Source organism: Syngnathus floridae, chromosome 8 (assembly GCF_059516105.1).
Source record: "Syngnathus floridae isolate MCC-2025c chromosome 8, RoL_Sflo_1.0, whole genome shotgun sequence".
Lineage (NCBI taxonomy): Eukaryota > Metazoa > Chordata > Actinopteri > Syngnathiformes > Syngnathidae > Syngnathus > Syngnathus floridae.
The window spans coordinates 2,736,149-2,764,050 of record NC_142420.1 but is presented as its reverse complement, the minus strand read 5'-3'; the positions used below and the strand labels follow the sequence as shown (position 1 = coordinate 2,764,050).

The window sequence follows — 27,902 nt, the reverse complement described above, 5'->3', positions numbered from 1 at the left end:
GCATATTGTAAAATTGTAAAAATTGATTTTTATTTTCACAAAATTTATTGAATTAATGTCATTTAATCTAGATTTACTTACTATTAAATGTGGTATAATGTTAAAAATACACAATTGTATTGAGTTACAGTAAGAATGGTGTAAATATATGTCACTAGTTTGTGATTTTACAAAATGTAAACTAAACGGTTAGGTGTCAATATAACTTTTTTATTACCCAAAGCATTTGTTTGTGTAGGCGTCTCTTATACTGTGGCCTGTTGACGTTGTCTGGAAAATGTGTGAATGAACCATGAGCCGTGAGAGTTGAAACGGCGTTGTGATCGGATTATCTCTCGGCCTTAATCTCGATATGTCATCTGCATGCACCACCGGGGGAAATTATAATCCCGGAAAGGGGCGCATGCATCGAGCAGGATGGTGGAGCTGCCACCAAAATTTATATATTAACGCAAAGAACCTTAAGAGTTACAGCTCGATGTATTGGTGTCACAGGACTTAATGTGGATCGATAACATTTTCGATTGATTCCATGAATGGTCATATTAAGCAAAACATAGACGTCTCACTGAGGTAATCCACAACAACAGCTGGTTTGGTGCTGTGGGTGGGAGAGCAGATTTATGTGAGAACCAGAAGCCTTTTACATTAACACCTTAAATTTTACATTTGAATTATTCTCTAATATGTGAGGTGACTTTATTATAAACACCTTTCTTTTCAGGTCTTTCAAAGGGTGAGTGGTTTGACTTGATTTTAGTTTTATTATACAGTTTTTTGTTTATGTTAATGACAATGTGTCTATGGATGGAAAATATATTTATATACATTTTTTTACAAATGAATAATCTAAAAAGTTTCATCAATAAATTATATTATGTGATTTAATGTAATAATATTTTTGTAAATATGTTTTTAAAGAAATATTAAATCATAGATATTTTGCGTACATAAATCTACATTTCAATAATGGTATGGTGAAGGTAAATAATGAAAAAAAACGCTTTTAACAAAATATTAAATCATCACTGAATGAAAATATTGCCAAATTACCATATAAAGAGTGTATAATATGCATATATTCATATACAAATATAGTATATACATGAATATATAATTATGTTTTTTGACCTGACCTATATAGCCCACAGCGAAGCTATAATTATTTAATGATGAGAATGTGCAGGAATGTAACATTTGACATGTGTTAGTAGTTTTTATTTCATTCCTCTTTTAGAGTGAGCGTGAACATTCATTCCTGCCGTGTTTCCAACTACGAGCTTTCATTACCCCCCCTCCACACACACACACACACCCTCCACCTCCGCATCCCCTCCCTCCCTCCCTCCTTTACTCTCATTTCTGGGCCCAAAATCAGGTTAGTGTTTTATAAGGAGCTTAGCGCAGAAGGCCACAGTGTGCTCCTAATGTAATAGAGTATCTCTCCTCCTCCTCTCTCCCACACTCCCTCCCTCCTTCTCTGTCTCATTCTATTCTGTCCTCTTTTTGTGCATGTGCATGTCCCACCATAGTGACCTTCTCCCTCTCTCTCTCTGGCACTCACTCCGCCTTCCCTCCTCCCCCTCCTGTCTCTCTGCAGATGTGGACGACAAACCTGCAGGTTCAAACAGGACGGGACGCTGACAACACAACTTGGGGGACAACAGACAGCTGAGTCCTGGGTTGACTCGTGGTATGTTGAGGTACTTTTATTTTTGAGTGGGGGTGTGTGTGGGGGGGGGGGTCTGCTGTGACATGTGAAGTCTTGTCATTGAGATCATCTAAGACTCCCAAAAATGGTCTTCTTGCTTCATGCATGACCACACGTATATGAAATTAACTTTAGGCCTGTTTTTCCATCCGGGCTCTCACGTGTTTGTCAACACGACAGATGAGGTGCAGTCTGGACTTTGCTTTCACGAGCGGACATATCTCGTCTTTATCACGATACCAGGGCACGGTGTTGACAACAGCACTGACAGCCGGACTGCTCGATCCGGAGCAAGTGTGTGATGCACGCAGCGAGAAAGTACACAAATGACTAAAATTCGAGATATAGTGACCTTCATAATTATTGCCACCCCTAGTTAAGATGTGTTCAATTTGATTTATGAAAATTGTAGGAATTCCCCAGACTCCAACCCCACTAAAAACCAGGGAGGGGGCTAGAGGAGAGGAAACAGGTCGCTGGATAATTTAGTGTGCAAAGAGGAATGGTCTCTTTCTGTCATCATCCATCTAGTGAAAGATTATAGAAGAAGATTATGCATTGTGTTGTTGGCAAAATAGACTTCGATGTGAAATATTTTTTTCTTAATGTCGTCCATTCTCACACTTGTATTGAATTTTTCTCTTTGTTTAATTTTGGGCTTATATTATTTATTTTAAAAAATGATTTTTTTTTAGAACTTTAGGAACACATCGTGATTATGGACATCACTGCACAAAAATGAAAATCATAAAAACATCAAGCCCTTCCTCACATGCCGGGGGTGTGTCTGCTAAATTTGTTGGAATCACAACTCTGGAACTAAAAAAAAAAAAAAAGGATGCTACTTTGTCTAGCATTTTCCTAATCTGATTCAATCTCATCTGCAGGTGTACCTAATGTAATGTCCTGCAAGCGTGCAGTCGATTCATGAAAAGGACAAAAGGGTGCACACCCCACCCTCTAACAGCGAAGGTTGGTCCCGTTCTTGATAAGAACAGTAAACCTTTGAACCGCAAGTCCGTGCGTCACATCTCAGGGCTTACTTATCTGCAAACAATATTATATTTTTTTTTCCCGCCCAGTGAACTGGTTCTTGTTGGCTCTTGCCATCTGGACTTTTGTGCCGACCAGTTTGTACCAGGCAGACAAATGGAGGCCTTCTCGGCGAATACAGAGGTGTGCGCCGAAGATACTTCAGGTGAGATTATCGAGCAATCTATCGAAATGATCATAACATTGAAAAGACAGTCTCAAACATGTTATATTTTCTAGAACCACCAAAGTCCAGAGTCAAGTTTCCTAGGGCTCGTCTGTTTATGAGAAGCAAGCGAGCAGGCGTGGAGTTCAATGCCAAGTTCAGCCAGTCGGCCAGTGACATCCTTGCAGGAAAGGCGCTGGGATCCGAGGAGGATTTGGCGTGAGTGTGATGGCTCAAAATGTAGAGAGGACCAAAAGTATATGAAAGAAAATGAGCTTTGATTTTGATCTTCACTTTAAAAAAAAAAAATAGTTATTACTTGCAATTTTATTCTCTCTCTCATTTATCCATCCATCCATCCATCCATCCATCCATCCATCCATCCATCCATCCATCCATCCATCCATCCATCCATCCATCCATCCATCCATCCATCCATCCATCCATCCATCCATCCATCCATCCATCCATCCATCCATCCATCCATCCATCCATCCATCCATCCATCCATCCATCCATCCATCCATCCATCCATCCATCCATCCATTTCTTTTTGAAGAGTTAACTTGAATGTCTCATAGATCGGTGCGTCATCTATTTACACTGTAGATGCCCCCAGGGAATTATGGGATCTCGAGCGCTCTCCCACGACAGCATCTTCTGGGCCGACCAGGTGCATGCAGATGACGACGACGAGCCAGTCAGGGTGTCATCCCAGGAGAACGTCCACAGCAAAATCAAAGCTCTGCAGGTGAGGTTTCTTTTCTTTTTGAAAACGGAGGCCACAACTCAGCGCTGCTGCATTTTCAGGTGAAGCTTCAGCAGCAGAAGATGCATCTGGGACCGCCTCCTCTTGTTCTGCCCATCAGGCGACAAGAGAATGGAGGTGGCAACTCTAATGAGGGCCTTGCTCCTCACAAGAGCCCTGAATTTTCTACTGTGGATGTTCCAACCCATGGAGCCCTCAGAAAGGTGAAATTGAGATCAGTTCCAGGTTCAAACCGACAAAAAGAAACGTATATGGGCAATGTTGGAAGTACAAATCTGATGTTCATCTTCACAGGTGGCATCCCAGCCAAGCTCACACCCACTCTCCCCCATCTTCAAACCTCCAGCATCCAAATTTGGGGCGGCCACTACGCCGTCCCCAACGTTCATCCCATTTGGTCCCGCTGTCCCTTCTCCTGGCGAGTTCCCGTCGGACTTTAGCACTCCGGCCCAGTTCACCCCTTCTTTGGACACATCTGCTGCCCGGCATCGTATGTCCATCAAGCCCCGCAACCAGAGGGTCAGCACCAAGAGGAGAGCGGCTGAAGTGAGTGGTCCTCTTCTCCACCTTATGGAATATTACTTCCTCTTGAAATGTTAGCATTTCCTGAATGGGTTTAATAATAAAATAATCTTGTCCATTTTTAACAGCCTGATGCTAAGGTGGATGACATGAACAACCATCCTGAACCTGTGACAGATGAACACGCTAAGGAGGAAGTCATATTGGAAGAACAAGGCGAAATCAAGGTGTCACAAGAAACCTTTCCGAAATCCACCCAGCCCGAAGCGTTCCGATCGGAAGCCACTCTGGACCGTGCTGGCAGATGCTCTCCCGTGTCCTCTCAAGAGCTTCAAGTGAAGCTTCAGAGGCGAGCACTTGTAGTATCAAGCGAGAGAGCACATCCATACTCAGAGGATTCTGGAATTGAAAGAAAGACCCACAATAAGAGTGAAATCATCTCCTCCAGCCAGCTGTCCAATAGCGGTGCATCAACGTTGTCCAGATCCGTAATTTGTCCTCAGGATGAAGCCGACGTAGACAGCGTGAGAGGACTAAAAAGACCTGGATCTGGATCATTTCATTCCTCCATTACCTCTGCCAAGAGCCGCATCGAAGACAGACCGCGATCAGGCAGTTTTGTGGGAGTTGTAGGACAAGCGGGGTCCAGACACAAGGTAGGAGGACCGGTGGAGGACATAACGTCAAGCTTGAGGCAAAGGGATGAGCGTAAGGATCTGCAGCCAGGAGCTAGGCCTTTTGCAGTGGGAAAACTTAGACAAGAGCAGAGAAGCTCAGGACATCCCTGGGAAAGGCAGGATAGTGCGAAAAATCTCGAAGGAGCTAAAGCCGTAGATGCTGTCCCATCGCAGGAAGTGGAGGGGGTCGTCGTGGCCACAAAGGTGGAAATCAAGGAGGAAGGAGAAGAAGAAGCAAAGACCATGTTTGGTTTTAAACTCCGCTCCACCTCTAACTCCATGCGATTTTGGTCCGATGGATCTTCCAGCCGTCAGTCGGGGAAGTCGTCGAGTGAGGAGCCGAGCGTCGGACTGAAAAGTCAAGAAAGCCGAGATCACGATAGCCTGTCCAAAAATGCTAATGCGGGAGATTTCACACAGACAGGTGAGTTCTCGCCTAGTTTTTTTTTTTTGGGTGCCCTTTAATTCGAGTAAAAATAAATGACTAAATAACCAGCATGTATGTCATACATATATATTTTTTAATTTACCTCATTCTAACATTTCCAACAACCATTTGTTTTGCCTCCACAGATCCAGTCCTCTCATGCAAGCCGAGCCCTCCGTCTATCTTCGAGGCTCCCACCTTCCCAACAAACGTCCAATCAACCTCCTTAAATCAATCTCAGGAGCTTCAATCGACCCCGCAAACAAGTTCACCCGAGGTATCCTGGATGAGTCTAGCAATGGAAAAGACCAGAAGCCTCCAGCAGCTTTTTGCGAGACGATTTCCAAAGGACTGCTCGAGTTCGGCTCCACCAGAGAAGACACCAAATTCTGCTGAGATGTTAAATGAGAAATCTCAGTCTGTACGATTACAAGAATATGAGAAACCAGCACACGATGGCGGCGGCAGAGTTGTAATGGAGCACGGCGAATCGTTCCAGAAGACAACAGTCAACACCTGGAAAGAACCCGAAGCACCTCAATCACATGTAAATACAAGTCAACCGGCCTTGCAAAGAAACGTATGGACAAAATGTGGGTCTCCATCACGCTCCAACGCTCAGTCAGACACCCCGTCTCAGTTTGGAACAGCGACGACTCAATCACGAGCCCAGTCCTACCAGACTTCAGACCAGCACCCGCTACCTTGGAGCCAACGAGGTCTCCAACCTACTGCACAGCAGCCCAAATTTGTGGACCAGGGCAAATGTACAATCCAGGAAAAGGAGAGCTCCTCACCTCCGGTGAACCGCAGCATTTTGGCCCGATCAGTCAGCGAGCGAGCTGCGTTTTTGGAGAGACAAGCCGAGTGGTGTTGTCCGACTTTAACAAAAGGGGTTTGTACTTCTTTGTTAACCATCTTCAGAAATGGCAAACATACTTACGCTTGGTCCTTAAGTAGAAGTTCACGTACTTTATGACATTGACATGACATTGTTACTTCCCAATTTCTCTTTTCATGATTCCCAATCTTCTTAGGTGGAGTTGAGGAAAGTGGAAATCAAGACTGAACCCCTCACACAAGGCAAAGACACAAAACCTGAAGAAGGCTTCAAACCTCCAGGTACGGCAATTCCCAAGTGGAATCTTTTCATCTGAGGTAACTTTGTGTTTTCTTCCAGAGTCCCACAGCCCCATCCGAGTGCCTGACAGACCTCGCGAAGAGAAATGGATGCGCAAAAACATGGGGTCCTCGCGGTCGCCTTCCTCGTCACCCATCTTGAGGTCCACGCCTGACAACGCTCAGCCTTCCTGGATGGAACTGGCCAAAAGGAAGTCCATGGCGTGGAGTGACAAGACCATGGACTGAGGATTTTTTTTTATTATTTAGCTCCCTAAGAATCATAGCACACTTGTCTTTTTGAAAGCTGAAATGAAAAATCAGCCTCTTTTGAGGAGGTTTTATATCGCCACTCCTACTTTGGATACATACAATTCTGCCATTTTAAAGGAAGACAGTCAAGAAGCTCTAAGAGCAAATGAAAGTCCGCAGAGAAACTTATGAAAGCGCAAAAATATTTCAACCACAGAGGAATGGTTGTCTGTCTATGTGTGCCCTGTGATTGGCTGGTAGCCAGTTCAGGTGTTCCCTGCCTGCTGCCCAAAGTCAGCTGGGATAGGCTCCAGCTCGTGAAGATAAGCGGTTCCGAAAATGAATGGATGATATCAATATAATGATGTATATTTGTAATAATTAACACATGTTCAACTGTTGCATTCCTTAAATGTAGTATGGAAACAGAAATGGGAAAAGCTGCTATGGGCAAACCACAATTTAGTGGATGACAGGGTTAAAAAAAAAAAAAAAAAGTTAAATTGAAGTGTAATTCTTTCCAAAGGGTTGTGTATTCAATTGTATTATACTGTAAAATGTCCATGTTATTTGCCACTCCAACACTTTGAAATAAAGAATATTTCTGGATATAATTTTGATGTTATGAATGTATAGAAAAAATATTTCATATTACTGTTCTGAGTATCTGGATTATTATCTTCTGGCTAAATGGTGTGGATTAGTTTTGTTTAGACAAAAGTAATGGTTTGGCAACATTTAGGGGCTGGTCTCTCGTTCTGTCCCCCCAGACTTTCCTCAATATTTTTTGGAGTTTTACAGGTTTATGTAGTACCCGAATGTGCCAGTAGGGGGCAGATAATGCTTATGAAACTATTGGATAAACGACTTCTAGGGAAGGCAGCCATTGCTCATAAAACTCATGAGGCCCACTTTTTACTTCACCCTGCCAGTGTTGGCAAACATTCTGACCGCGTGTGCAGCCTACACTTTGAGGAGCTCCGTCTCCTGGGCAGTGTCCTCCAACCACGTGGAGGCCGACCTGTCGGAGGAAGTCGCCCCGTCTTTGCTGGTGGACGGCGGCGGACTGTGGAAGCAGGCGTATCCGGCAGGCATAGATGACACTCCCGGGGAGAAAGTGGAGCCAGAGGGCGACTCCAATGCGGCGGCGGCGGAGAGCCCCGCTCGCCTTTTTTCCTATCGGACCGAGAAGGTGCAGGTGGGGAGGGGTGGTCCTCCACCGCACCAGGAAACTGCAAGAACGGCCAGATACATCGCTCATAGTAGCGACTGGGGTTCCCTGGCCACCATTTCTAGCCAAGACAAGGTAACATACGCACGAGTTAATGTTTACATTAATATGCAAAACGCATAAATAATAAAATGGCCCTGGTTTAAAAAACAAAACCTTCCACTAATTTTTCCATTGTAAATCATCGTTCCTAAAAATTGCTCGTCCCTGGGTGGGCTCGAACCACCAACCTTTCGGTTAACAGCCGAACGCGCTAACCGATTGCGCCACAGAGACACGATGTCACCGCGATACATCTCCACTTCAAATTGGTCATCTAATGAGTCTTTTTTTCTTTTTTTTTCTTTTGCTAGATCAAAGGTCATCCTTTTGGGAACATTTTCTCCATCAGTGATGGACCACTGGACAACAGCACAGGCGTCATCTATTTTTATATGACACCTATGGACAACACAGTAACCGACCTGAAGATGAACCCTTATGCTTCCATCACTTTCTCAGAAGCTGAGAGTGATTTCTGCAGACAAATGATCTATGAGGCAGAAGACCCCAGATGTGCTCGACTCACGCTTACAGGCAAGATGGTGGAGGTGGCCCCAGAGGAGCTGGCCTTTGCTAAGGAGGCCATGTTCTCCAGGTAAGAGCAAACACCCTTCACATTCAATGGTGTCTCAACTCAAAACATTCGTAGCAAGTCTTATTTCTCATATGAAATGAATGAAAATGTCTTTAAATGATTCTAGCTGCCCAAAATGTTTTAACTTGTTTTTTAATGAGGGAAACAGCAGTATCTTACTTTATAGAAATACGGCAATAATGAATAAATAAAGTACAATGTAAAGGATTGAACAATGTGTGATTGAGATTTATTTATTTTGCAACGTCCTCTGGTGCGCATCTTGGCCACCAGGGGGCAGTATTAATATACAATACGTACATACAGGCATGAAGAAAGGACAATCACTACTGAGTAAAATCTCATCTGTGGTAATGAAGTATTTGGATATCAACACATTTTAATATGCCACTTTTTTTTGTTCCAGGCATCCGGTGATGGCAAAGTGGCCCGTGGGACACAAGTGGTTCTTCATGAAGCTGGAGCTGATCCAAGTGTGGCTGCAGGACTGGATAGGAGGCACGTCGCTCATTCCTCTAGAAGAATACTTCAAAGCGTCCCCTTTTTAAGATTCGCTGCATTATGAAAAAGAAATTCTCACGAATCCAAGTCTGTCAAATTTTCAATGTATTGTGCTACGGTGAAGGTCGCCAAAATGGAAGTACTAGTAGGAAGGGATGCTGGAACCAGAAAGGGTTCCAAGGCTAACACTGAAGGGTCTTCTGTCACAGAAGCCTTGATCTTCTCCCTTCTTGTCGTCCTCCATAATCATGTTCCTTAATTAAATGCTTGGACTGTCTGCTGAGAGGTGGGGGGTGGACTGTCAGATTTTATGCTGCGAGGCTTTTATAAGAATTGGTTGGGATCCTCTGCTGCCATTTGCGGGGCGACTGTTGCCATCTGAATCCACATTACATAACCACAGCCGCTGGCAAACATTTTCAGGCCAGCAGTCCACTCTGGTTTTGCTGTGGGCATATGTGATTTGGTTTTTGAAAATAAATATGCATCCAAATCATGTTAAAGGAATGCATACAATTATTTTTCATACAGTTGCTCCGCTTTGGATTTTGTATTAAAATCATCGCAAAATAAAGAGTCTGAATACGCTCGTAAATGTAAAATGTCAATGTTGCAGCATATTTTTTCGACACCATAATTTGACACAATTTTCAACATGCGCAAAACATTATACACCTCAATACAAGCTAAGAAATGTGAATTAATTAGCTTTGGGTGGATTTGAATGTGACTGCTACACCTGAAACAATTGAATGTACCCTATGCGCGAAATAAAAACCCAATGTATTGGAAATAATGGAGATACAGTATACATAATAAGTCAAAATGAAACTTTGGACGCCTTCATTCGAAGGGAAACCGCAGAAAAGCGTTTGGCAGGTTTTGTAGTACATCAAATGGTCACTGTGTGGCGCCACAGGACACTAGTCCCAGTCACGCGTCGCTTGTTGGAAAACAAAGGTTGCGCTTGGTCAAACAAGCAGTACTTCCTGAGAAATCATTTTAATAGTTTAGTAGCTCCGTTTAAGACAATTTTAAAAAAAACAACATCCTGCGCTATAATTTTAATTAAATAGAGCTTGCAGATGGTTTTTTTTCTTTACGTAAAAGAATTACACATTTTCATGCATGGATGAAGTTTTATTTCTTTAAATATTTTTGCTACAATTTGATAGAATCGAGGGGTTCCTGCTTTTCTCTGGTCTAAAATGTAGTTTTTAGTTAGTCTTCACGTCCACTATTTTGAAAGGTGTAACCGGAAGCGAGCCTGGAAACGGACGGTAATAGACAGGTAAGAACAAACAGTTTGTGTGCTCGGAAATGTGCGTGAAGTGTGCATGAGGAATTTAACATTTAAGGCGTTTCCCGACGAAAGATTGAGATATTAATTACCTGGAATGCCTTTTTATTGTTTTGCAATAGTGTGTCGCAATTGCAATTGAATATTAGCTTGACGTCCTGCCAAGCTCGGCTGATCCGCAGAACCGAACCGAAGAGGATTTATGAGAAGCGGGGGATGTGACTGCACTTGAACGGCTCTTCGGAACCTCGTTTTCGGGTTGCCTCATCTGTTGCTTGTTGTAGCGGAGTCGACGTGGTTTCGAGGCGTCGCCAGTAGGCGATCACGGAAGGGTCCCGCCACCATCAGACACCCGCCTGGCAACAAGCCGAAGTCGAAATGCTCCTTCTTCCTGCTTGAGACGCTTCCTAACGGAGACTCCCCTCCCCTCCCCCAAACGAAATGGAGCGCGCCGGTAGCTAACAAGCCACAGCCCCCCGCCACCCCCCTATTTTGGGGAGAGCCACGGAGGACGGCGGCGACACAAGCGAGGCTTCGCTGAAATGAGATGAGGCTCAGAAATGGAACTGTGGCCACTGCGATAATTTTCTTCACGTCTTTCCTCAGCTTGTCCTGGTACACCGCCTGGCAGGATGGCAAAGGTATGCTCAGCCGCTTTGCTCACTGTTTCACTTTGACATGTACAGGAAAGAAGAGAAAAAGGCATTTAAATTCATTCATTTTATTGTGTTCATAACTCATTTACATTTCTTTTTGGATGTCAGCATGCTTGAACAAACTGATGGTATAAATGCTTTGGAATGTTTTTAGGCAAGGTGTTGCACTTTGAAAATAATTTGAGTATACCTGTTTGGTATACTCTTTAACTTCAGTATATGTGATTTTTATTTAAAAAAAAACAACATGTGTTCAAGGCTTGAACATGCTTTTATGTATTTAATTTAAAACTATAGGCATAGTACTGTATGTCTATGATGTATGATAGGCATATGTCTATGATGTATGTATATTATTTCTTTAAGATTCTAATGGCCTTCTTCTGTAAGCGAGTGATTTTTAATATTGAGCTTTTATAGTTGTTTCCCCATGTCTCTGAGCAATAGCTCAAATATAGTGATACCAGAGAACGATTCAATATATGCAGATTTGTGATCAAGAAAATACTTTGCCATATACAAGATTTCTTTTCAACGTATCTAATATAATGTTTCCAATTTGTATATTTATAATTCCATTTTTAGTCTATGGAGTCTTTCAATTATGGTTCCATCTATTTGTATTTGAACATCAGTTAATTTGTGATGGTTACCAAAAGTGGTTTTTGGTTTTACTCAATTTTATTTATTTTTTTTAACTAAAACTTTTAAATTTTGAACTATTGTAAGTGTTTGTGGCACATGAATGTAAATTATGTAGGGTAAATAATTTTTGTCAGAGACTTAACTGCTTCAGTGTCTGAGGTTTTAAGCGATATGGCCTCAAATTCATCGAAAACGAAACTTACCCTCTATACCAGATGAATTTGAGGCCATATCGCTTAAAACCTCAGACGCTGTTTGAAGCAGTAAGTACAAGGTATACGGAAGTACCAGGTATACGGTATACTTTGTTTGAGTCTACGAAAAGTTTCCTTCATGCACCATTTTCTCTTAACTATATAACCCACCATCATGGAATCATTAACTCATGGTTCCAGCCTTAATTATCACGTATCACAATTTTTGTTTGGGCGTAAGGTGAGGCCAGCTTGTGACTGCTTGCCCAGGTTTCATTTCCTGTGGGAAGCATCGGAGCTGTGTCTTTAATGACTTCTTATCAGCAGAGTGTAAATAATTGCAGCCCTTAGATAAATTCCAAGCCACGTCATCGTGGTGTGCCTTTGCGCTATCAATCTTTATGAGGAAGTTCAAAGAATGAAAGCACGTTGGGGCGTATGACTCAAGAGCAATGGGACGGTGAGCTGCAAGTTGGTGCACCTGTCTACACAAACCAACACATTTTATAGTCTGAACACATCACATGATTGTGATTATTCATTGAATGAACACTGATGATGAACCGAACGAACAGTACAAAATTTGGATTTGCAAAGTGCGCCAATTACTTTTTCCCAACAATCTTTGTGCATATAAAATGTCCGGTTGTCCTTATTTCACGTAAGCAGAGGTGATAGATTTGATCTCCAAAGTTGGCGCATTAAGTTTGACAGCCCTAATATTTTAAAGGATGATTTCTTTTCATCATTACGTCAATGGAAAATGCTCAAATTCAAAGTCACCAGTGTGATACATTAACCCTTTCTTTGAAACTGGAATATTGTTGGTTATCATGAAAATGAAAACATTTTGCTGTCCACTGCAACTAGAAATAGTATTTTTATAGTCAAATGATACAGTTTATTTTTACATCAAAGGATACATTTATTACCAACACTAATATACCCAAAATTCAAACCAAATAAAAAAATTACTGCCATTTATTACACTTTATTGGATGACCAAAATAATATCTCTTAGGTCACAAGCACACCACAGAGCCATGCCCCCTCCTGGTTTCTATTAAATACAAAAAGATGAAGACACGCTGAATAATATTTTTGGAGTCACGACAGCGGTAATCAAAATTTCAATCCGTATCCGACAAATGTCATTCAACCAAATACGTAAGAGCCACTTTTGGGAGCTGAGAGCTAATCTTGGATGTTGGAGTTCGTGCCTCTTGACATCTTGAATCATTCCCTGGTCATGTGACCTGATGAGACAACGGCCTGATGTAAGTCAGCTGTACAAACACTCCATCGTGACTCTCTCGAGTGCGCGCTGCTTTCTTTCTTGTTGCATCTCGTGGTGAAGCAAAGAGTGGATGGCAGTCAAATGCTATGTGACATATCCTCATTAATAACATCATGATTGATAATCCCAAATTAATTTTCTAAAGATGTCAACATGTCCGTTTTTCACGATCGCAACTCGTAAATTTTCCAATTTTTTGGAACAATTAAACATTCGCATCTGTCGGCAAAAATTTAAATGCGTATATTGTTTTTGTTCCATCGCATAATATGTTTAAGGGGAGTGTTGAACTTGCGTTGAACGCTCTTCCTCTTTGCAAATTACACTTCCTCCTCCCTGTCCTTCAAGATCTCCCTTCCAGCAACCGGCTGATGCTTTTCCTCCTGAGTCCCAGCAGTCCACACACAATGGGACAAAAATAGCACACGCAGGGTGCGTCAAATCGGTTACAAACACACTCGCATGCAAAAAAACGCAATAATATGCATTTTCAGATTGTTTGTCTGAATCACGTAGAAGCGTTTGGGTCGTGTGTCGCCGTATTGAGGAAGTGCAGCCTGCCAGACGAATCCCTTAGTGGTCTGGAAGGATGAGGAGGGCAGGAGCAGGCCGAATGATAAAAGAGGGAGAGCGAATGGTGGGCTGCTGGATGTGAAAAGCAGGAGAGTGCTGACAAGGCAACGAGACAAGTGGGATGTGTTCCTTTCTTTGTTGTGTGTCCTGCTACACATACCTACCTGCCGTTCCCCCGGGCGCTCCTCACACTGTCGGAAACAGGACTGGGCACCTTGCACTCTTAAGTAACGGCAACATCCTGCGTTCCAGACTTCCGTTCACACAGTCACAATACATTTCTATTTCGGCACAGAGATCCCCCCCAAAAGAATTCCCCTTGATTTTAAAATTGGGATACATGCTGTAATTTATTGTCCTTTCAACGGATTAATTTTCCGGGACTTCTGTCTTTTCTCGGCACTCATGGTAAGCGTATTTACATAAATATTCACAGCTATGGTCAAGGCCAGGTCTCGTAAATGCCACAAATCACGTTTTTAGAGCGCACCACGGCAACTCTTCGCTCAAGTAGCGCTCATGTTTATCGGTTTACGCTCTCGGCAGTCACGGGAAGAGGCTTTTGTGGTCGCTTGGCTGAAGTTATCACAGTTGCCTCTGTCATGAATTCTATGTGATGGTCGGAAACGATGAATAAAGCAAGACTCTATTATGAAGACAAAGCATGGTTTGTTTATTTGAGCATGAATCTTAAAACTTACCATTCCTGTTTTGTGTGTGTTTGTGTGCTTAAAAAGGAAGCCAACCCCGAAATTTTCTTTACAATAATATTTTGTATGTGCCACAACTAGTCTAAACGCAACATTGTGATTAATATTGTATTTGTGGAATATGAGTTAAATGAGCTAAGCAATAAAAGCCACCTTTTTTTTGTATCCATCGCAAGGGGCGGCCATTTTGCCAATGACATCACAGCTTCCAGGTCTCAGGTCTCAACCAATCACAGCTCAGCTTCAGTAAACTTGAGCCGTGATACAGAGCATATTCTATAAAGTATTGTGAAAGTGCTATACAAATATATATATATAGTTTGTGAAAAAAGCATAAAGGTGAAAATTTCCAGTCTTGCTGGGTATTATCACTTACTATCCCAAATATGCTGCACATTGTCATGCTACAAAAGCCCTATTGAATCCATGCTTCATCTTTTCTAGTCTGTGAAGGCACTCGTTTTTCTCGAGAACAAACTGAACGTGCTAAAAATAAATTCTGTAGAGGACTTTCAGCTTTTCAATTCCGTGTGGTGTCACGTTCTGTACAGTACAGTCAGCTTTTCCTGCTTTACATATAGTAAAATGACAGCTTTCCATCCCCTGCAAAGGAGAGTTTTTTTTTCCTGTCCTCTAAACACAACCATGAAAAAACAAATAAGAAGTGAAAAGGTACAGACCTTTCAGTTCCTTCCCTCCTTTGGCTAATAATTTTCCGCAACTTGTTAGTGTTAATTACTCTTCATCTTCACGCACCAATCGTTTTGCTTTCATAACCAGAGAGGCTTTCAACAAGAAAATAATCCGAAAATAGAGATGCATCCTTTTTTCATGTGGTGCCAGCTTGCTGTGCCAGTGATGCTCACAGCAAACAGCAGGATCTCAAGAGTGGGTGAAGGTCGAGAGAAACAATGAGCTCATGTTGAGGAAGCAAAATAAAGAATCTTTGTTGGACCCATGCCACAGGGATTGGCTGGCTTGATGCTGCAGTCATTTTGCCTTGCAAACAGATTAGATTGGACTGGAAAGATTTATTATAATAAGAAAAACACAAGGTAATCCTTTGGGGCTCGCTGATCTGAAGTCTTGTTAGCGTGGCGTTTCATATGGCAGACCAGGCTAGCACGTTTGGCGCACATGTGGCTCTCATCTCGCTCTTGTGTCAGCTCGGTGGAATCTGGGGATTTCTTTTTTCCACATTACAATTAGATTATTTTAAAATGTTCCAGTAAATAGTCTGATCCTAAACTATAAGAAGTGTCAAGGTTCTTTTGCTCCTATTTATACATTCTGATTCAAATCGGTTATTTTATGTGAAGTAATACCAAAATGCAAATGTGTATGCAGACGTGACGTCCATGTTCTTGCTGTGGCTGTCGTGTAAAAGGAGCGTAAGGCCTTAATGTACATTTCAAAAGGCATTTGACGAATGTCAATTGCACAGTTCGACTGGCCTTGCCTCCATTAATAAATAAATACGCCCATGTTTTCCGGGAGAGCACGGTCACGAGAGAAGAATAGATAAAAAAAATCTGCAGCAGAAGATGAAACGCATACAATCAGGACAGAAGAAAGGTTGTGTCAGCGGTGGATGTTAGCTCCTCCTTCCATTTCTCCTGGGGAAATGGAGAAGAATAATGAGATTGGCAAGGACTGGACTCTGCTTGGCCTAATTGTTTAATGTATTTTGTGCACTTGCCCACGTTTTTTATATCCGCTATTGCTTTTCGTAAGTGACAGTACCTGACAGACGCCCAATTCGATTTTTTTATTTTACCTTTTATCAACATTGACAAGTTTTACTCGAGTATATGTTGCAAACTGCATTGGACACATACATGAAGACATTTATGATCGCCGCATGCCTTAATAGAATCCGACTTGAGATCAATAGACGGAAATGGCGTGAAGGTTCATAAGCTCCATAGACGTAGGCCAAAGCTCGTCGATTTAGTCTCAGCTCATCACGTGCGGCGTCTCTCACAAATTACAAATTGAATGAAATGTTAAAAATTGTGTTCCAGGGTTCAGAATTTACGGTACCTAACATCTCCAGTATATTATAAATACAATTCGTACAGTACAAACAAAAAGGAAGACAAAATCACCTTTGGACTCTTTGACTCTTTGGACTCGACAAAATTGCCTAGTCTGCATTCGCAACAGTGTTCAGAATTGTCAAGTGTTGAGTTACCCTTTAGAAAATTTGAAAAATGATGATGGGTGTGGAAGATTGTTGCTTGGAGTTCCATTCAAGTGGATCACTGTTTTGGTTTCGTCAGCATCAGTCCAGATAAGCGCTAGAACATGCAAGCATTGGTTTTTTTTTGGTCAAGCAGGCTGTGATATGCAGATGACTCATGTTTAAATGTTTTTTTTATACGGAATACTCCTCTTTGTTGCCCAAAGAGAAGAAAATAAAAATCTTTTCTGCTCCATGGGATTAGCAGGTGTGGCTTCACCTCCACAGTGCTGGCAGCCAAAAGCACTGTTGTGCAGATGAAAGTCTATTTCGGATTTGAAGCTGCCCTTTTCATAGGGCTCGGGTTCACATGACTGCATCTGTGTTTAAAGCGGGAGCAGCCTGGAACAGACAATAGCTCAGTCAGAGAGAATGCAAGATAAAGGGAGTCCAGTCGGCATTGTTTTATTGATGCTCACAACAATATACCGGCCGGCGCTGGTAGATCAGAGACAAACGGCCCCGGATAAACCATAACCTCTCCATCTGGCCCGTTCTTTGAATTTCAGTTGCTACTTCAAAAGGTCTGGTTTAAAAAAAAAAAAAAAGTCAAAAATGCAGAAAAGCTCACTTTTCTGGGTTACTGCCTGGAGCCATGAGTCATATGAGACAACATTATGACGATAGCGCCTGAAGAAAACCTCGTTGACACCTCAAAACAGACGATCCTCTTATATTCCCAATTAACAGGCTGAAGAACTCTTAAGTCATCCCTATTTTGAACAAACAGATCTTATCATAGTTGTCAGATGACAACCATTTTTCTTAAAAAGATGTCACTAACAGTACTGGTAAATACCAAAATCTTTTTTTTTTTTTTTTTAAATGCAAAGGCCCATGTCATTGTTGTTGACAACTCTTTTGATAATAGGGTAATTATATTTCGCCAAGATTGTCCAAATCAATCTTCTCAACAACAATATCGTCTAATTTATTGGTTGTCTGAACGCCACATCGCTTATTCCAACTACTTTGATTTTTGCCGATCAGTAACACAGAAGTCAGCCACAGGTGACATTTGTATACTCGATATATTCCACGTAGTTGCTGCTCGCTAAAGTTCCGTTTTTTTTTTGTTTTTTTTGAATGATTGAGTTCTCAAAAGCCACTTTCTGTTCCTCATTGCAGAGAAACTGGTAGCATACCAGCGGGAATTCCATACCTTGAAAGAGCGCCTACGCGTCGCCGAGCACAGGACACTGCAGCGCTCGTTGGAGCTCAACAACATCCTCGAGCAGTTTCGGCGCGCCGTTGCCGAAACCAACAACAGCAAAGATGCCCTCACCAATTTTTCAGGTAACCTGGAACGTATAACGAAGAAATGGCAGGTGTTTTAGTGTCGTTGGTGTTTAAAGGTAACAAAAATCAAAATGCTTGCCACACCAAGGTTACTGGCGCTGGCTCGGCTGATATATTTTCTGTCCTTATGAATTTAGCGGATACCAAGAAACTTTTTAAGCAGCTGGCCAACAGGGAACCTCTCCACGTGCCAGACATCTATCACCACATGCCTCACCTGCTCACCAACGAGGACAGCTTGCACCCCGCCGTACAAGTCAGCCTCGGGCGCACCGGAGGTGAGAACTTAGTTAGCCAACGCATATTTTGAGCTTCAGTGACGCCTTCTCTGTAAATATCCTCTGGACTCAACGTTGAGGCCTCCCCGAGGAATGTTTACACACTGTAGATAATTATAGTCTATGTACAGGAGGACATTGTGAGTCTAAGCTATGCAGCAAACTTCCTGACATTGATCGCTTAATCAATGTGCTTCCCACTTGCACTTCCCAAAAAGTAGTTGTTGGTCTCTGCGTACCCTCTAAGACAGTTTAAGGTGTCCACCACCTACTGCCCGATGACTGCTGGGATTGGCTCCAGGAAACACCCATGATGGAAGTCCTCACCATTAGTCTAAAATAAAACCCTGAGAAGGAAAAATGGCAAGCATTTTTTAAAAGGTTCATGTCGCAACACTGGTCAAACCGGCTGAATGTTGCCGTGGAGGCCCCTGCATACATGTTCAGTACACTGCTGATGTTTTTCTGACCTGCTGGCCTCAACCTGGAGGACCTTTGTTTAGTGTAGTATTACATAAACACTCTTGATGTCCTCATCCCGTCAAAATTGAATAGCATCCAAAGTCCACAAGGTTGTAACCTTTTATGTATTGTGAAGAACCTTTCTGATAAGCATGTTTTTTTTTTTTAAACTTCTGGTTTTAGTTTCTTGCAGAAATTTCACACTTCTTTTGCTTAGCAACACATTCCTCCTTGTGTGAAACGTTTCTATTTTTACTCTTAAGTGTGACCGTGTAAAACGTTCTTCATTGATGAGTTCATTTACTATTGAGCGGAAAAGCTTCTCTGGATGCAGCCCAACAAAACTCTGCAAAAATTTGATGAACGGCCGGTTTGAATGAACGATTTGAGCAGCGATTAGCGAGGGATCAGGCTGGAGGGGTTCGGGGCTTGCATTGAGTTTCGGGCGCTTTTAGACTTCTGCACACGTTGCACTTGCCTGCATTATCACTCATTCACTGTCTACCACCATCCCTGATGATGTCACACTTTTTTTTTATTTCCTGTCTCCCACGCTCTCCTTTCATCTTCGACCTAGTTTTTTTTTTTTAATGCTGGTGGGCGTCGCCATTCAATGTGGGGTTCGATGTGAGAAACACAAAGCGAAACTGGGACAGATTTTCCACGCCGTGGAAATTGTTGGCCCCCTTTTCTCAAGCCTGCAGCGTGCGCCTCATTGCTCCTGCACCTCATGTTTTTCGTAGTCTTCGCGATGCTCCCTGTCGCTGTTTCCAACGGCCATGATAACACCTATCGTAGCCAAGTGTTGTTTCCCTGTGATTTAGGGCTGCAATGAAGTAACTTGAATACTTTGATTTACAAAATTTGTGACGCAGTGCTTCACAGCAATCAGACGTCTGACTTTTTTGGTATGATAAAAGAAAGCACATGGGACCAGCCCATCTCTCATCATCACTTCCTGTTTCCTGTTAGTCGAGTGCCTGCCTGTTTTTAAAATTATTTTGAGAAAACCTAATGAATTCTGATTTATTCATAAACTAAAGAAACAAATTTGATCATCTGAGCAACATCATGCCCTTTGGGCAAATCCATTCAATTCATAAAAGAAGCTCATGAATTAATTCAGCAGGTCTTTGCGTCAGTCGAGCGGATGCCAAGTAGCATTACGCTCCCGTGTCGTCCTTAATTCTGCCAATTGTTGCCCTCCTACCGCTTGTAAACGGAAGCATTTATAGAATCCATCCATATCTGACTCAGATGTTGTTTTAAGGTGGCTCTCCGTGAGCATCCAGGGTTGCCATCTCTTTGCGTTGTGGAATCCATCCAATCTATTAAATGTCGAGCAATGCGCATGCACTATTTATTAAAACTCCTCCGTTCTCACCCCGGTGCTCCTCTGCCCAGTTACCATGGTGATGGGGATCCCCACGGTGAAGCGGAAGGTGAAGTCGTATCTGGCGGAGACGCTGCATTCCGTCATCGACAAGTTGACTCCGGAGGAGAAACTCGACTGTGTGGTTATTGTCTTTGTCGGGGAGGTGAGAGGTCGCCCTGCAGCGGTCTTCACGTGACTCGAGAAGTCGCTCAAAGGTCACCCTTCTTTTTCCCCGCAGACTGACCTGGAGTACATTCAGAGTGTGGTTTCAAGCCTGCAGAAGGAGTAAGAGCAACTTGTGATGGGAATGTTCTCCATGCTCCCTGACGTCACCCGGGTTCTATTTTTCTTCAGGTTCTCAACAGAGCTGAATTCAGGTTTGCTAGAGGTCATTTCGCCTCCCGCCACCTTTTACCCAGACCTCAACAACCTTAAAGAGACATTTGGTGACTCCAAAGACAGAGTAAGGTACGACGATGAATCATCTGCACCACTTTTTTTTTTTTTTCCTTTGCCTAATTAGGCAAAGTGAGAAGGAGAAAATGATGGCCTGAAGAGGCACAGATAGGAGATATGAGGCAGCGACTGCAGAACCAGAAGGGATGAGTCAGTGGGAGGGAGCGAGCGGGCGAGAGCTTTTAGTCAGCTGCTTAGTATTCTACAAGCATTTGTCAAAGTCGGATCAAGGTCATCAGTAAAGGCGCCTTCCGCCTCTTGCACCCGAAGCACTCCCTCGCTTTTGTCGTGGATGTTTTCTTTACCTCAGCCGACGAACGGCTTAATAGAAATCTGTCAGATTGTGTGGACTCCATGGGAATAGAGCTCAACCACAGACGAGTCTTGTTTTGTGTGGGAGCGAGTGTTTGTTTGCACTACCTTGCTGGGTAACATATGTCTTTTATTTATTTGTATTTTTTGTGAATGTGTTTGCTTAGATGGCGGACAAAGCAGAACCTGGACTATTCCTTTCTCATGATGTATGCAGTGAGCAAAGGAGTTTATTATGTTCAGGTAAGCCCTTAAATGATGCTAAGTGGTGCTTTCACTTTGACTGCCGCTCTCAATTTAAAAACGAGGGCGGCCACAAAACAAATGTCGTTGCAATTCGTCAGCGTCTGTTTCCTCTCGTTAAAACCCTCGCCCCGGTTCACTTACTCTCGGGTTAATCCTCTTGGATTTCTGCCGCCATCATCTGTCTTTTTGGCGCTCCGAGTTTTTTAAATTTGTCACCAATACAGTGGTACTGCTAAAGTTGAGCACAATCTGTTCGAGGATTCCATCGAAATCTGTCCCGCAATCCAACTATCAGCATCAGAAATCCTTTATCAACTGTAATAATCCCTTTTAGTTGGGCTGATCGATATTTTGATTTAAGGTTGTAATCGTGGGCAGATACCAGCGATCGTTAATCCATGCCGATACCAGCCTTACTTCACGGTATCGATACTCGTGACGTTGGCCGATACCAGCATGGGCTGCCATTTTACGATGAGGAACTCAAAATCAAAAATTAGAATAGAAAATGAATTTCATTCATTCTCATGGTCACCTGCAGACTTACTTTCTGCTCCGAATGTCAAGTCTGTTTGCTTCATGTACGTGTATCTTCCAAAAGACTGAAATTTTAAAGGAACTGACATTTTTGACACGATTGTCAGTGATTGGAACGCTGAGATTTTGTGTGATATTTCTACGGTTTTACGATGGTTTTGTTTCACCGACGACTACCATGTTATCAGTTTCACATCTAATGGTTGCTAATTTTCATTCTCTGCTCTCACCTGGAGGGAAGAGGTACTAACCATCCGCTTTAGTTTGATGTACACTAGCTGGGCTGTGGTTTCATTGCTTAATTCCCAATAGCACATCCCTTTTGTGACCATTGCAAGTCCCAACCCTCCCAGTTGTTTGTAATGGCTCACTCCTGTGCGCTTCTGCTCCCTCAGTTGGAGGACGACATCGTTGCCAAGCCCAACTACTTTGCCACCATGAAGAACTTTGCCCTCCAGCTTGCATCCGAAGACTGGATGATCCTGGAGTTTTCTCAGCTCGGCTTCATCGGTATGATAAGTCACACTGGCTCAACAAGTGCTCAACTCACTTTGCGCTTTTCTGCTTAAGGGTAGCATTTCTCGTCCCACCTGTTTATGTTCTCCCGTCGACGGTGTCGCAACAATTCCCCGATGTCTTGTTAATCAGACTCAAATGTTGGTTGCTAATGAGCATCTGTGCCAGAAGCTCAGATCTCATTAATGCTTTGCAATGCACTCTCCTGCAGGGAAGATGTTCAAGGCACCAGACCTGAATCTCATTGTCGAGTTCATCTTCATGTTCTATAAGGAGAAGCCAATCGACTGGCTGCTGGACCACATTCTCTGGGTCAAAGTGTGCAATCCGGAGAAAGATGCGGTATGTGAGAGTCTTTGGATGTCTTAAGTCATCTCTGACGTTCTCCTTCAAAATCTCGGTGATAATTCAGACACAAAAGCATTTCTCGTCAAATTCCAAGTCGTCCAGCTTTCGCTACATAATGGCAGTGAACGCATCCTGTTGTTGACCCATTTTAACACTTTTCCAGAAACACTGCGAGCGCCAGAAGTCCAGCCTCCGTGTGCGCTTCCGACCCTCCTTGTTTCAACACGTGGGCCTCCATTCTTCTCTCGCCGGGAAGATCCAAAAGCTCACAGTGAGTCCCTGTGCCCACGCAAGCAGTCACTTGACACACTTGATCCATTCCGCACATTTCAGCGTTGCTCTTTCTTTCTCTCTCTGCACGTGGCTGCAGGACAAAGACTTCCTCAAGCCTCTTCTCCACAAGATACATGTCAACCCGCCTGCCGAGGTTTCCACCTCAATGAAGGTAAGCATCTTTATAGGTGCTTTTATTTTTTCTGTCATACATATATGGTAGAGCCTCCAATTCTAAACAAATGATCCCGTAGAGAACAATACAGATTAAAAATAATAAATTGATACAACCTTCAAATACACAAACGTACATCATTTTAAATTTTAGAAATTAGGCGGGAAGTATTCTAAAAAGTAGTTCCTCGATTTTTAAAATGATGAATTTACATTAGAAAACAGTCATGCAATGATTTAAAAAAAAAAAATGGGAGAGTGGACCTTGACTTAAGCCATATGTACGGTTTAGAAATATTTTTCAGGAAAGATTTTAATTTAATATGTTAAGATTGACACCATCCTACGCATACGTTTCATAACATACAGTTGTTTTACCCTTTTGCAGAATTTGAGTTCTAAACATGTGTTAATTCTGCCAGGTTTATCATGGCCACACCCTGGAGAAGACATACCTCGGGGAGGATTTCTTCTGGGCCATCTCACCTTCCGCAGGAGACTACATCCTCTTTAAATTTGACAGACCCATCAGCATAGAGCGGTAAGAAGAGAGGTTATTGGCACTCAACTACCCTGCTAAGTTCATTTCCACACGCTACCCTTTGCACAGAGCCCATTTTTACCTCCTGTCTGTATGTTTGCATACCTCTTCGAGGATATAAAGAGAGAAAACTAGCCGAGCGTTGTCAGTTGCTCTGCCAGGAAGGGACTCCTATCCGTCGGAGTGATGTTCGTTATAGACTCTAGCTGTGCTGATGAGACAAGATCTTATCAAGAGGAAGACCATTTTTTTGCTGTCTGTGCTTGTTCGCTGAATCGCAGCCCCCCCCCTCATATTTTATTAACAGTAAATGTCTCCAACTTTGGTCCGTAGAGAGAAATGAACATCTTGAATTCCAAATTAACGCTCACATTGTTATGCTAGTCCCCCCCTTTACTGGCTAGAAACATTCAGCACTACATTTGTGACTTATTATTGCGAACTTAAAATGACTGAAATGGTTCTGCAGATCCGTAAAACATCTTAAGAAGGCTTACATTCAAAGTAAATGCCGTGATTATCCTCAAAAATGACATTCTAAAATGCCAGACAGAGCAAAAGGGACTCATTTCAGTGGTGCACCTTCTGTTGTTTTGTTTTAATACAATTAAAAAGTAACCGTAGTCGGCAAACACACTGAAATCCCTCGTTTGGCCTCACTTTGATATTTTTGTAAAATGATGTGAGAAGCCACGAGTGGGCACTTGTTCGCCCCCGTATCAAGTTTAGAAAAGTGCTTAATGATTTTTTTTTTTTGTCGGCAGGTTCCTGTTTCGCAGCGGTAACCAGGAACACCTCGGGGACAAGATGCATAACACCACAGTGGAAATACTGCCCGTCTCCGTAAGGAAACACTCGCCCACATGCAATCCAGCACACACAGCGATGTGACCAGTGACAGCGATCATTACATGACACTGTTTGGACCGATCGCTTTGAAGGCTGCAGCCCATTGATTTGAAAGCGGAATGTAAGCGTGACAGCTCTGCCGGAGGCAATTGACTGATCAGGGATCAGAGACCCACATCATTAACATTCGCTTCGACTCGACTGTTGCATAATTTAACTTTTGCCTTTTGTCAGGAACCTGGACCGCAGACCAAAGAGAAGTACAAACGAACCGAAGATCGCTTCTATAGGATCGGTAAGTGTGTGTGCAAACACACGTAAACATCAGTCTCAGATAACACACACATCGATTGCACGCTGGAAATTCTACGTCCGTGACGCAAATTTGATATGAGTACGAAACCCAGAGGAAGTTGAAGCCCGCTGATAAGTGGCGCCTCGAGATACGAGTGACCCCGACTGGTTTGCTTTGACGTGAAGGAAGGGCTGTATGGTGGCAGTCGACTCAATTTAACAAAACAAAAATAATTTCTCACTATATTTCAAATCACAGAAAAGTCTGTACAGTTTAATGCGAGCATGCAATGCAATACAGTGAACATTTATTTATTTATTGATTGATCCCCGGGGGTGGGGAATTTTTTTTTCCAGCAAGCACGTTTGATATGCTATTATTAATGTGATTGTGAGATCAAATGACATTTAACATTGCCACACAGGTCAGTTTGAAAAGGGTGTGGCTGAAGGGGCTGTCGATCCTTCCTTCAATCCCATCGTGGCCTTGCGACTGTCCGTGCTCAAAAACTCGGCTGTTTGGGTCATCATCAGTGAAGTAAGCAAAGCGAATAACGTGTGCATGGTTTGTGTAATCATTGCATCTTTAACTGGATTTGACAGCATCCTCTCTTTGTCTCATCAGATCCATATAAAGAAGACAGCAGGCTGAATTTCGTGCAGGGCGGCCTCCAATTGCCCATCCCTGGGAGTTAAATGCTTGCAGGCTTCTCATATTGGGGCCCTCAGGCAGCAATGAAGTCATGAGACCACTTGGAGCTAGCTCATCGTTATTTCTCTTTTCATTCACCCTTTCTCTCTCTCTGTCACTCTCTTACTTCCCTTGATAGTGAGAATGTGAATTCTGCTGCCAATGGGCAAAACAGGCACGCTTGTGTGACGGAACCACACGAGCAATTTTGGAACACAATCGGATGAACGAGGACAAAATCATGACGTCAGTCACCTGGCCACTCGTGTCCATGTATGCTGCCAAATCACTCCCGTTCAACTCAATGCTGCCACTCTTGGGCGTGCTGGGGCATTGCACTCTGACTAGCGCCACCGGCTGGTGCCCATGATTGTGCCAGGAATGTATACCCGAACCCACAAATGAGGAAATAACCGTTTTAAGTACAACACCAGCCCCAACTCACAAAATACTCCAATATCTTTAAATCCTGCCTGTGCTCGGTTACAGTCGGCGATAATTCTTGAAAGGAAAAAAAAGTGATCACCGCCTGTCTGACCTGACGGGGGTCCTTGTATATAACCCACTCAAGAAATTGCCTTGGTTTTTTTTTTCCAGAAGGAACATACTGATAAATTAGATATAAGGATCTATGAAGGTGACTTAATTTATTTAAAAAGAGATCTTTTAATTTCTACAAAAGTAAATATATTTTTGAATCTATGACGAGATGTTTATGCTTGTGTGACTTTAGTTTTTACGTTTGCTGTGCATTTTCATGATTGATTTCACTTGAAGCCCGATTGACATTATTCATCATTTTCATACAGCTCAAAGATAGGAACGATGATAACAGACTCAGTTGTGTGTGTGGAAAATTGTGCCTTATTATATCGTGTTCCCCAAGTGTGTATCAGCTATTTCAATCACATTTGCCAACATCTCACTGGCTGGATCTAGTATTATCATTGTAGTTATTGATGTGAAAATAGCAGACAGTGTTTGATGTGATTCCAAAAGTGTGGTATCACATTACATTTTAAACTGCTTGCTTTGCACTGTTTGTTCGTTGCATCAGCATTGGGACCACAATCTTTTCATTGTACGAGGACCATTAGGGCCAGACTGAAGAAGAGGAGGGGGCGTGGCAAATTAGGAGAACTTGAGTCGTACCGTTTTGGAAATCATAATAATGTGTGGAAAAACTTTTTTCAGACATGGAAAATATATTGTAATTTTATTACAAGATAAAAAGTCACTGTTAGTCGTTTAAAAGGAAAACAGTAGAAAAAATAATTTCTTGCAGAGCCTTGGGATCGACCACATACGATTAACCTTTTTGAATGTGAAGGAAAAATACTTCCATTCATGTAAATTGATTTTTTTTTTCTTGGACTACTTACTATTGCAACAAAAAAATAAGCATTTTTAGTTTAATTTAAATCAAATTTTCCACATTTTTTTAAATTAAACTATCCTGGAGAGAGATTTATTTTTAAAATAAATACAAGATTAGTCTTGTAACAACCCAGCCCCCACTGCAATTTTCTTGCTAAATTACAATTACAACTAAAGTTTTTGTTGAATTTAAAGCATTTTTATGTGGCACTAATGCTCCTTCGTACCCTTGTACACTTTACCTGAAAGGACATCATTTCTCTCTTGTTTTGTTTTGGAACGGAATGTCACGACTACTGATCTAAAGAGTGCACCTTTTTTGTCGTAGAGTTTTAGCGGAGGATGTCGCCTTCATTGTAAATGTATAAAAAGCAATGAGCATCTCTTTCTGTCACTTGTCCAACTCGCGTAACTAGTTTATTGAAATCCACATCACTTTTTGTCGTAACTTGCTGTCAATTTAAATGACAGTGGTCAAGGAGGTCATGAAGTGCCTTTTGATGAAAGTGGACAGAGTTGTAAGTGTGCTGTACACACAAGTTTGTACATACTTGACAAGTGTTATTGTTTATCTAAAGCAAGCTTCTGGATTACACTTTCAATTTTTTTTCAATTGATTCTAATTTATCCTAATCAGGATGTTTACTTTGGAAAAGGATGAGAATAAGATGCCACAAAGCTTCTCTTTAACATTTACTGGATTGTCTTTATGCCTAAAGTTGTGAAACTGGTTGCACGTCACAAAACCCCTTCGTGAATGTTAATGGAGAGTAAAGACTGAAAACTATTTGATTTATTTTAATTGATCCTAATCGGGATGTTTACTTTGGAAAAGGATGAGAATAAGATGCCACAAAGCTTCTCTTAACATATACTGGATTGTCTTTATGCCTAAAGTTGAAAGAAACTGGTTGCACGTCAGAAAAAAAAACCCGTGAATGTGTTAATGGAGAGTAAAGACCGAAAAAACGATTTCAGGCTAGAAACCTCCTTCCCTCCTATCGGTTTGTGTGCCTTCATCGTGTTATATGTTGCCTTTTTTGACATCTTTTTTTCATGGACATGTTAGAAATAAATGAGGAAACAAATTGCCTGGTGTTTGTGCATTTAGTTTTGTTCTTTGCGAATTAATCCTTATGTCTCAAACCAGTTTGGGCCTACAGTTGTATGCTTTTTTTGGCTCTCGCAGAAACGATAAAAACTACAACTGCTC

General features: G+C 42.3%; 3 protein-coding genes and 1 non-coding gene across 6 annotated transcripts; 3 read left to right on the top strand and 1 right to left on the bottom strand.

Annotated features, from left to right (window-relative positions):
• Positions 1-374: 374 nt before the first annotated feature.
• Positions 375-7,289, top strand: cracdla (cracd like a). Of its 2 annotated transcripts, none has more exons than XM_088383651.1 (11): positions 375-1,693; positions 2,599-2,683; positions 2,794-2,909; positions 2,984-3,128; positions 3,519-3,660; positions 3,720-3,881; positions 3,973-4,224; positions 4,329-5,301; positions 5,451-6,199; positions 6,342-6,426; positions 6,485-7,289. In XM_088383651.1, the coding sequence occupies exons 3-11, from the start codon at positions 2,861-2,863 to the stop codon at positions 6,670-6,672; spliced, it is 2,745 nt and encodes a 914-aa protein (XP_088239777.1). In that variant the 5' UTR covers positions 375-1,693; positions 2,599-2,683; positions 2,794-2,860; the 3' UTR covers positions 6,673-7,289. The 2 variants fall into 2 exon arrangements, with proteins under 2 accessions (XP_088239777.1, XP_088239778.1); XM_088383652.1 differs by having other exon boundaries at positions 375-1,703.
• A 218-nt stretch (positions 7,290-7,507) lies between these two features.
• creg2 (cellular repressor of E1A-stimulated genes 2) lies at positions 7,508-9,618 on the top strand. The gene is made up of 3 exons (XM_088383076.1): positions 7,508-7,981; positions 8,260-8,543; positions 8,950-9,618. The coding sequence occupies exons 1-3, from the start codon at positions 7,577-7,579 to the stop codon at positions 9,089-9,091; spliced, it is 831 nt and encodes a 276-aa protein (XP_088239202.1). The 5' UTR covers positions 7,508-7,576; the 3' UTR covers positions 9,092-9,618.
• Positions 8,109-8,182, bottom strand: trnan-guu (transfer RNA asparagine (anticodon GUU)). Its single transcript has one exon. It is a non-coding gene; the product is annotated as a tRNA-Asn (tRNA).
• Positions 9,619-10,326: 708 nt separating the features above from the next.
• Positions 10,327-27,777, top strand: mgat4a (alpha-1,3-mannosyl-glycoprotein 4-beta-N-acetylglucosaminyltransferase A). Of its 2 annotated transcripts, XM_088382935.1 has the most exons (16): positions 10,328-10,985; positions 17,790-17,957; positions 18,098-18,238; positions 20,105-20,238; positions 20,314-20,360; positions 20,430-20,543; positions 21,011-21,086; positions 22,022-22,136; positions 22,354-22,484; positions 22,654-22,761; positions 22,861-22,935; positions 23,360-23,478; positions 24,243-24,321; positions 24,562-24,622; positions 25,047-25,159; positions 25,247-27,777. In XM_088382935.1, exons 1-16 carry the CDS (start codon positions 10,892-10,894, stop codon positions 25,271-25,273), a joined length of 1,602 nt encoding a protein of 533 aa, XP_088239061.1. In that variant the 5' UTR covers positions 10,328-10,891; the 3' UTR covers positions 25,274-27,777. The 2 variants fall into 2 exon arrangements, 1 of the variants encoding a protein (XP_088239061.1); XR_015859838.1 differs by lacking the exon at positions 25,247-27,777 and having other exon boundaries at positions 10,327-10,985; positions 24,243-24,448; positions 25,047-25,133.
• Positions 27,778-27,902: the final 125 nt, after the last annotated feature.